Genomic DNA, 10,957 nt, shown 5'->3' on the forward strand with positions numbered 1-10,957 from the left:
TTCAGTGGTCAGCAGGATTTAGTAGGACCTGTCCCAGGCTTGGCTAAGTTTTTCCACATGTCAGATTTTATCAGGACCCAATCACCAGGCTGGAACATATGACCAAAATCGAGAGGTAGGGTTTGAGCTAGTAGTCCTTCATTTCTGAGGCAAGATAAAGAAGAGGAGAGGCCAAGTATACAGTTCTTTACAGACATATCTTTAGTTTCATATTGTGGAATTTCCCCCATTCTGTCCAAGTGTGGAAATCCAAAGATCATTTCAGAAGGCAAGGCCAAGGGTAAAGATTTGGGTCACGGCATAGACAATTTTGCACTCCACTGAACATGACATTCCCACTGAATTCCCACTGCCTCCATGATTGATTGAAGCCCTTTTGCAGTAAAAGGAGTCCCCTGGTTGTTGTCTATAGCTTCTACTACTCCATATCTAGGTATAATCTATTCCAATATAATTTTGGTGACTACTACTGCAGTGGCTCTCATGGCTGGATAAGCCTCAACCCATCCAGTCAAGTGGCCCACTATAAATATTTATGTTTCCTCACTTGAGGTAGTTTAATAAAATCAACTTGAATGCATTGAAATGGTCTCACACTAATGGTCTCTTTTATGTGTAGAATTTGCAGTTCAGCAGTTCGAATCCCTAGTGCTGTGTAATGGGGTGAGCTCCCGTTCCTTGTCCCAGCTTCTGCTAACCTAGCAGTTCGAAAGCACATAAAAAATGAAAGTAGAAAAATAGGGACCATTTTTAGTGGGAAGGTAACAGCATTCCGTGTCCCTTTGGCGTTTAGTCATGCCGGCCACATGACCATGGAGACATCTTTGGACAGCGCTGACTCTTCAGCTTTCAAACGGAGATGAGCACTGCCCACTAGAGTCAGGAAAGACTGGCACATCTGTGCGAGGGGATCCTTTACCTTTACCTTTACCTAGCTATTTTATCTCATTTTGCTGTATCATATCTCATTTTATTGCATTTTACAGTGGCTGGTGCTCCTGTCTGATATGGTCAATTGACTAATCAATAAAATACATTATATCATACAATAAAAAGGAAAAAGCTGACATAGATTTAAGCTTGCATGCAGGAAGCATCAGTTTAAAGTGTTGGGGTACCTGCCCTGCATCTTCTGGAAGGCAGTTCAGCAACTTGGTGCCATCGGTGTTCTTTAAAATCATAACACTCCACACTGCGGATAGCCTTTGGGGCTTGGCCTCCTACCACTACCATCACCTCTAACAGAAGCAACAACATAAGATATACATTAATTGGGGGGGGAGGGGGAGAGAAACTGAACAGTCTCTGACAATGAACAAAAAAATTCCTATCCACAGTACCATTCCACTTCTCAGAATAGCATTACTCAGGATGGGTTGAAAAGATTCAAGGAAAGCCCTACAGATATGAATATAGTGCAGCCTTTTTTGACTTGTCCCTGGAAAAAAAGATGATGGCTCAGCGGCTAAGACGCTGAGCTTGTCGATCAAAAGGTCAGCAGTTCAGTGGTTTGAATCCCTAGTGCCGCATAATGGAGTGAGCTCACATTACTTGTCCCAGCTTCTGCCAACCTAGCAGTTCAAAACACGTAAAAAAATGCAAGTAGAAAAATAGGGACCACCTTTGGTGGGAAGGTAACAGCGTGGCGTGTGCCTTTGGTCTCCATGGTCATGTGCTCCACATGACCATGGAGACGTCTCCGGACAGCGCTGGCTCTTTGGCTTTGAAACGGAGATGAGCACTGCCACCCTAGAGTTGGGAATGACTAGCACATATGTGCAAAGGGAACCTTTACCTTCACCTTTATACCCAAACAATTCCCACTAATGAAAAAATGAGAAGGTATCTTCTTTTGCCTACATAGCAGTCATCTTAGTTAAGAGAGTTGTTTCTTTATGAATTGTAACTCTAATTAAGTCTGTTTAATGCCACACAACAGCTTTCAATTTTCTTAAATAAAAGGTGAAGTCCTAGCCTAGGTTAACAAGAATGTAGACACAAGTCAGCATCAATCAAGGTTGACTCAGCCTTCCATCCTTTCTAAGGTAGGTAAATTGAGGACCCAGTTGTGGGGGCAATAAGCTGACTTTGTATAAATATACAAAAGAATGAAGGTTATTGCTTAGCGCATTGTAAGCTGCCCTGAGTCTCCGGAGAAGGGCGGCATATAAATCAAATTAAAAAAAAAATAATTTAATTAATTTAATTTAATAATTTAATTTAATTTAATAATTCAATTTATATGCCGCTCCTCTCTGAAGACTCAGGGCGGCTCACAATACATTTTTAAAAAATCATTATAAAAAAACATTTAAAAATTAAAAACATTAAAAACATTAAAAACTTATTCACGCCATTCATGGCCGGATCTCATCAGATCACAAGAGCGAGATCAACAGCCCCAGGCCTGCTGGAAAAGCCAGGTCTTCACTGCTTTTCGGAAGGCCAATAGGGTGGGGATGGTCCGGACCTCAGGAGGTAACTGGTTCCAGAGAGCTGGGGCAACCACAGAGAAGGCCCTCCCCCGCGGGCCCGCCAACCAGCATTGTTTAGCTGACGGGACCCAGAGGAGACCAACTCTGTGGGATCTTACCGGTCACTGGGAGCTATGCGGCAGAAGGCGGTCTCAAAGATAACTTGGCCCTGAGCCATTTTGTATGCACCTGAATACTGACAAGACTCTCTGGCTGTTTTATTAATTTTACTAGATTGATTTAAGTATGCTTTAATTGAACAGGAAATTAAGACTTATTGACATAATGGCTTCTTCCAATTCTATAATTTTCTACTTCATTTCAATTATTCGAATTATATATATATATTAAAATAAAAAAGAGCCGCTGACTTAAATCACATACATTTTTTCATACAATGCAAGTCAATTCGAAAAGGAAGTACATATAAGTGACATGCTTACCTTTGGAAGGCAGGAAGGTGTTCTTAACTTTGTTCGTGTGGACTTCATCAAAGCTCTTTGTTCAAGTGGCAACAAATGGTACTTCATTGCTTCAATTAGGTAATCTTTACACGCACTGCTATTTTTAACAAGTATCTCTTCTTCAACTCTCTGTGAATTAGCCATATTGATGCAATCTTAGCAAGAAAGAACACACTGATTAATTTGCATGAATGTAGTTTCCATGTAGTTATTAGTTCTGAATTGGTTCAGTGAAAACTTTAAAATAATTTTTCCCAACAATTATTGCTAAATGAAAACAAACTAGAGATAATTTTTCCCAACAATTATTGCTAAATGAAAACAAACTAGAGATAATGACAATCTGATCTATGTATCTTTTTATTTGTGAAGTACTCTTTGAAATATTCTATATGAATAATGAAGATTTTTTTTTATTAATATTGATCAGTGTTTTTCAGCCTGGGCAACTTCTAGATGTGCAGACTTCAGTTTCCAGAGTTCTCACCTTGAGAGACGAAGGAATTCTGAAAGCTGAAGTTTGCATGTCTGAAGTTGTCCATATTGGAGAACTGTGACTTTTTTATTTATTATCACATTTATTTTATAATTTTTTGTATTTTATATTCATATAATTTAGCTATCCCGTTTATGGTGCCCTTAGTTCGTATAACCCTCAAACCTGCAAATCCAATCTATATACAATACTATTAAAACTCTTTTTTTTTTTTTAATAAAAAAGTTTTTATTTTCTGATCAAACAAGTATACAATATAAACAATCATTCATACTATCATCAGAAAAAAAGAAAAAAAAATCAATTTGGTAAACTCAATCTTCAACCCCTCCTCACCACCCCCCACCCCCGACTTCCCAGAACAAAAACAGGGCATAGATTTCACCAAACATTCGCTAAAATAAACTAGCTAACTGCAAGATTTAATAACTCCCAAGACCCCTTAACTCCCCTTTTACAATTTCATCAACCTCCCTTTATATAAACACAAAGTAACATGTAATCCAATAACTCTAAGAATTTTAAAACCATTAACAAATCTTAAACATTCAAACCTAAAAACATTTTTCCCCCTCCTACTTTTCTCAAAGTTCAGATATTTTGAAATCTCATAACAAAAAATAAACCTTAGATATTCACTAATTAAATTTCTACATTTTTATAATTAACCATTAGTACATTAACTAGAAAACCAAAAAAGATTAATCAATCATTAATACATCATATTTAAAGATCAATATTCAACTTTATACTTTTTCCCCCTCAGTAGTTATAACACCTAAAACATAATCAATTTAAACCATGAATAGAACAACTGCAAAGCCAAAAAAAAAAAAAAAAAAAATTTAATCTTCCATTCTTGGTTTCTTATTTTGAAATCTCATAATGAAAAATAAACCTTAGCTATTCACTAATTAAATTTCTACATTTTTTAAGTTTCTAAATTTCCCCCCTTCATTATTCCTCCCTCCAATTTTTAAAATTTAAAAGATAATCAACAACATAATTAACCATTAATACATAAACTAAAAAACCAAAAAGGATTAATCAACCATTAGTACATCATATTTAAAAATCAATATTTAACTTTATACTTTTCCCCCCTCAGTAGTTATAATACCTACAACATAATCATTTTTAACCATGAGTAGAACAACTACAAAGCCAAAAAAAAAGGTTAATCTTCCATTTTTGCTTTCTTTTTATATTTTTTCCAATCTTTCTGCTTCCCTCCTACTTCTATTTTGAGGAGGTTTTTCATTTTAATTTGAGGTTGATATAACTGCAAAAATTGTCCCCTTTTTAAAAAAGTTTCCTCTGATTTAGAGCCCCCAAATCGCCTCTTCATGCTTATATAAATCAGTTCATTCCTTCGTCTGTAAAACCAAAGTTTGTCAAGAGTTTGTGAAGAAAAGTTCAATTGTTTCTTTTCTATTAAATGTATAGATGCCACTGACAAGTCTCCTTCATCTTCTGAAACTTCGAAAGTCTGGTCATTTACTACTTTTTTCCAAACCAAGTCATAATTTGAAGGATTCTATCAATTTTTCCGAAAAGAGCAGAGAGTAAGCTCGAAAATTCTTGAGAAAATTCTTCCACCCTCTGTGCTGCAATATCTCCTGAGTTGTCATCATGCTCCGTAGTTGTTTTGATTTCCTCAGTCATTTCTGTTGTTATCCCTTTAAGAATTGCTATTTGGTTACTTATAGCTGCAGTATGATTATTCATGGCTTCTTTTATAAATTCTGTAAGTTCTGCATCAAAATCCTTACAACTCTGTAAATCAGACAACTGTTTCGTTTCTGACACCTCCAAATAGCATCCAGCACTTTCAAGATCTCCTTTCTTAGAAGCCATTTTATTTTAAAGAAATTTTCTTTCTTCCCACAACCATAAAATCATAAAGTCAGAGCCATCCTTTTGAGCAGCATTCAGCAATTTCTTTATAAACAATCTTTTCCCAAACAGCTCTTCAAAATCTATTCCAGCAACTTAAAGCCAGTCTCTGAGCACGAGTCTGTTAGCAAAAACTTTTTCTAATTTTCCCTTTTAAAATCGCAACAAAGAAACGCCATCTTAACTTCCAGCTCAGAAAATCCAATTAGAAACATTGTATCCCCGGAGTTAAGTGTTATACTTGCAAAAAGCTAGTCCTCCTGCTTCTGTTCTGTTCTGTTCACAGAGTCCCCCCGGATCCGGAGCTTCAGTGGGCTGAACGGGGAGCTCTCACCCTCCTAACCCCTGGAATTAATCCAGGGGTTTTCAGGGAGCTCTACCCTCACCCACCTGCTCTCCTCCCCTTCTTTTCCCGAAGGGGAGATTTTCAAGCCGTTTGACAGCTGATTAACGCTGTCAGAACGGCTCAACGGAATCACGGGGGCGGCGGTCTAAAAAGACCGTCAATGGTGCTGCGGAGCCAACCCGGAAGTCTCAATACTATTAAAACTCTTGTTGTCATTACCATTAACTGAGTGAAACGGTGCATTAGAGGGCAACAATATTTGAACCAAGATACTGTATTTTTTGGAGTATAAGACGCTCCAGACTATAAAATGCACCTACCTTTTTTGGTGAGGAAAACAAGAAAAAGAAATCTGCCTCTGCCTCCCAGCAATTTTGCCTCCTTGCAGCAAAGAGCAAATAGCCTGCTTTACTTTCATTTTCGTTTTCAGCATAGCTTGATTAGCACAAGAAAAAAATATCTGCTCCCAGCAATTTATCTTCTTGCAGCAAGCAGCAGAGGCCTGCGCAAAACAGCTGAGAGCAAAACAGCTGAGAGTCGGGAGGCTGATCCAATCAGCTTGTGCTAATTAGGTTGTGCTGAAGCTGAAACGAGCTGTTTCTTCTTGCTGCTAGGAGGTAAACTGCTGGGAGGCAGAGGCCAAAGGGTGGGGGACTGTGGGTGGGCGGGGTTACATTCAGTGTATAAGATGCACCTAAATTTTCACCCGCTTTTACAGGGAAAAAAGACCCCATCTTTGTCCAGGAATGCAAAAATTATATATATTACTCCTATATTTCCTCACAACAACTTTATGAGGTAGATTGGGTTAAAGTCATTAAGGGAGTTGCTGTGGTTGCAGATGGAGTAGAAACTGAATCTCTCTGGTGTCAGTCAAATACGTTAGCCATTGTCCGTGGTCCTTGCCCATTCTATTCATTTATTAGCTTCCTACTCTGTAACTGAATGTAGAATGCTCCTTTCAGTCACTGGAGATCAGGTAGACCAGTACCATCCTAGCCCTTAGGAGGTCATCAGCCCCTATTTTGAAACTGTCTTTGACAGTTTTGTAAACTCAGTGGAGAAGTCAATAGGGATTCTAAACTGTTCTCCGGTGAGAATATCATTTGGTAAAAATAAAATTAAATATTAAAATTATAATTCTAATTAACCCTGATGGAATATAAAAAAGAGAGGGGGTGTATTATGATCAAGAAATGACATACCTCAACAGGACAATACCCTCTTTCAACAACAAACCTAAACAGGGAAAGAGTAAAAAGCAAAATGCATAATTTACACAACACAATATTTCTCCTGATATTGATGCCATGGTTTTAAGTCTTCCTTTACTATTGTGCATTCCTATTTCCTGGAAAATCTGTCAATTGCTGCTGTGTGAAGGAAAAGGTCAGGATAGGCAATTTGCAACCTCTGTCTAATGAACTCCTCAATTTATATAGCAATAATGAACCCTTTGCAATTTAGTTCCGACAGAACATCAGACAATACAACTGCGTCTTTCAAATGACACTCTTTTGTGCCAAAGTCCTTCCAATGAGGAATGGATGGAATCCTTCTGTGAGTAATCAAGAGCAAATTACATTGACATTTAATGCCAGACCCAAACAAATAAGCCAAATTTATTAAAATTTACTTCATGGGTCCTCAAGACGGTGTAGAATTGAGAATGGGCATATTCCACAATAATGGAATCAATGTGAGATTGTAGGTATGTAGGTGGGTGGGTAGCAAGAAGGAAGAGGGGAGAGGAGGTAGGGAAGGAAAAAAACAGCAGAGGGAGGGAGGGAGGGAGGGAGGGAGGGAGGGAGGGAGGAAGGAAGGAAGGAAGGAAGGAAGGAAGGAAGGAAGGAAGGAAGGAAGGAAGGAAGGAAGGATTGCCAACACTCATTCAAGAAATTAAATGGGGAAGCCAACAGGAAATTGGAAGCTGCTCCCCTCTCACTGATTTTTTTTCACATATGGTTATTTTCTCACGTATAGTTCTCTGTTTCAATAACGAGATATCTACTAAACGAAGACCCAACGAAGCACAGGTTGCCTAGGATGATTATAAAGGTTGATTCAACTTTTATAGAAAGCACCAATTTGGGGGATTTTATTATCCGGAATGGATCAACTTGTTGGGGCCAACTTGTGGCCAACTTGCTGCAAGACAACTTGCCATGGGACAATTCAACAAATACACAAGGTAAATTTTCAATAGAACTGTGGCCAGTAATAATAAAATAAAGAAAGTCAATAGAGAAATAGTATTATCTAGTATCAACGAAAATGCGGTCACCATTAGTAAAAGTAACCGAATGAAATGATTAATAGAACAATTGAATTGTCGTGCAGTCTGTTGGCTATGGTGAGTTGGTTGCAGCAAGTTGGCCAAATCAGGGCTGTCAAATTCCCATCCCACGGGCTGGATGTATTACGTTCTGGCCACGCCCGATTTAGCGAACGAGAAAAAAGTCCCGATATATCACATGATGCCGCCATGATGATGGGAGTTTGACACCCGTGGCCTAGACCCTTTGTTACAGTGGTGAAATACAAATTTTTTTACTACTGGTTCTGTGGGCATGACTTGGTGGGCGTGGCAGGGGACGGATACTGCAAAATCTCCATTCCCACCCCACTCCAGGGGAAGGATACTGCAAAATCTCCATTCCCACCCCATTCCTGGGGAAGGATGCTGCAAAATCCCCTTTCGCACCCCACTCCAGGGGGAAGAATATTGCAAAATCTCCATTCCCATCCCACTCCTGGGAAAGGAGACTGCAAAATCTCCATTCCCAACCCACTCCTGAGGGAAAGATACTGCAAAATCTCCATTCCCTCCCCACTCTGGGCCAGCCAGAGGTGGTATTTCCCAGTTCTCCAAACTGCTCAAAATTTCCGCTACCGGGTCTCCAGAATTGTCAGAACCTGCTGGATTTCACCCTTGCTTTGTTATGTTTCTTCCTTTATACAAACTTTTATCTTGCAATATAACAAGAGAATAAAAGACCATGAATGAAATGTCTCCAGTTAATTACCTGGACCAAATATTCCTTTGACAGCAAAGGTAATCGAACATGTTCCATCAGACGTGCCATGAGTTCTTGCCTCACATCTTTGTCATAGTTAACCCAAGCAATCACTGCTTCAAACACCTTATGTGAAATAAAGACACGTTATGAGTTCTGCATATGGTTTTCTTGACAGATAGATATAGAACGCTAAGATTTTGCTTATTTTATAATTCAAGCTGAAAGAGAGGAAGAACATTTCCAGCAACAGCCAGCTGAGACTGCCTTGTCTCCACCCATTCATCTCTTAGAAGTGAAGACATATTGATTATATAAAGTTTTAACTTATCTAGACCAGATCAATATGTTTTAAAATGTAACAATAACTAGCCAGTTTTGGCATTACAAAGAACAACACATCTAATTTCCCCTATGAATTCTTTTTCTGAATTAGCTGGAACTAAGGATTCCTATCAGTATTTATACTTTTACGCTTTTTCACATGTTTAGCAGTATTTGTATCATATACAGTTTGATTCCGATTATTTTTTTCACAATTGGTTTTCCTTGAGGAGATAAATATTAGAATCTCCCCCAGTTTATTAATATTTGGAGTTAATGTAGGAGACCCCTTTCTTCCTCTAAGCAAGAAAAGAGTCTCCTGCATTATCACCAACTATATAATAATGTAGATAAAACGGTTTTCTTTGAGGTTCATAGATTTTTGCTTTGGCAGCCAAAATTGGAAAAAAAAAAATCTGAACAGAATGAAGTGAAAGGGAAAAAACATTCAAAGATCTTTCTCCTATATCCTCCTATCAAGATATATTGTAAAGGGATAAATATTTCAACAATGCGCCTTCTAATCTACCGGTAGTTCCATGATTTTAAAGGTGTGTAAAAACTTTTGCATTAAAACTATTTCAAAGCCAAAGTTAGACACTTCTGATCTTACTGCAACTGTTCTTATATTGGAATATTTTGGGCAAAAAAAGACACAGCATCTGAGTTTCAGATCAAAAAAGAACAGAACACTCCATTTCAAACTCAAATTTTAAACATTAGCATCTAAAACAGATTGCACACCTCTATATTATTACATATCGTAACGGCTAAATAAGGAAGACATTACCTTACTTTTTCTTCTGATGGTACTGTTAATTTGTCACTGGATATTAAGCTGCACACCTGTTCTACACCAATACTGAGAAATTCCTCACCTAGTACAACCTCAGTAAAGTGCTGTTCTATTTCAAGGAAAAAAAAATGTAAACATACAGATTGTAGCAACAGAAAAAGCATGAAGGAAGCATTTTATCCTTATAGAGATTCAGGAAACACAAAATAGTTTTCTTTCTAGTTATAATTGCTAGAATATACAGCTCATGTCCATGTCATTTAAAATGTGGAAATCTCATTTATAAAGCCAACTGGACTTTGTGTGCAACTACCAAGATAATTTCTAAAGTAAGGCCACTACATTTGGAAAATAAAGACTGACTATTAGGTCTTCCTTTTGAAAGATGTAATACATAATAAGGTTAAAGACTGGAATCATGGCAGTGGCTGGATAAATCCTATTTTAAATACAGGGTTATCCCAAAGTCTTAGTACAGGACTATATTAAGTGCAAAGTGTGCATAATGCTATATACACCAAGAGCATAAACAAACAAATATCAGCAAACAAGATAGATGAATTCTACTATTATTAATGGTAAGTGGGATTAACAATTTAACCATGGATGCTGGAGGGTTATGTTTGATGGGCTTGTTTTTTGTAAGCCACCCATCTTCTGTTCCCCAGGCATCTGGCTCCATTGGGAACAGGCAGATAAACTCTAGCAAACAGGTTTTCATGCAGATTATATTTATTTCGGGTATCCTCAAACAGACTTACAATCATGGTGAGTCAAGGTGAGATTCATCCAAGTATTTCATAATCTATCCCATTTCCTAGTGTAAAATGACGGTAGTTCTATCCCCCTGTTCAGAAAGCATGCTCCTCTCTTCTGTGATAGTTCAAAATGGCCAGGTCTTTGTTCTGCACCCAGGCAGAGAGCCTCAGTGGCCAATCAGACACATAGATGTGGTTACATGTCATGGACTACATTTCCCATAATGCAATCTCTCTCTACATCTCCCACAATGCAATCTCTTAAGGAGACAGCTCTTAATTCTTAAGGTAACTAATTCACTATAACTCACTATCTGAAACAGCACAGGAAGGAAGAGATAAGGAGGCTTGCAGTGGCATCCTGCCATCTTGGGGGAGGGGGGGAA

The 10,957-nt window shown here is 38.1% G+C and overlaps 1 protein-coding gene across 1 annotated transcript; it reads right to left on the reverse strand.

Moving 5' to 3' along the window:
* On the reverse strand, positions 1-10,931 carry LOC139320588 (kelch-like protein 2). Its single transcript, XM_070948975.1, has 6 exons — positions 10,883-10,931; positions 9,813-9,922; positions 8,703-8,819; positions 2,918-3,067; positions 1,119-1,236; positions 1-89 (listed from the first exon to the last, which is right to left on the reverse strand). Exons 1-6 carry the CDS (start codon positions 10,929-10,931, stop codon positions 82-84), a joined length of 552 nt encoding a protein of 183 aa, XP_070805076.1. The 3' UTR covers positions 1-81.
* Between the last annotated feature and the right edge of the window lie 26 nt (positions 10,932-10,957).

The sequence above is a fragment of the Pituophis catenifer genome, unplaced genomic scaffold (genome assembly GCF_029215685.1).
Source record: "Pituophis catenifer annectens isolate HBS135680 unplaced genomic scaffold, rPitCat1.0.hap2 SCAF_8, whole genome shotgun sequence".
In the NCBI taxonomy this organism is placed as follows: Eukaryota; Metazoa; Chordata; class Lepidosauria; order Squamata; family Colubridae; genus Pituophis; species Pituophis catenifer.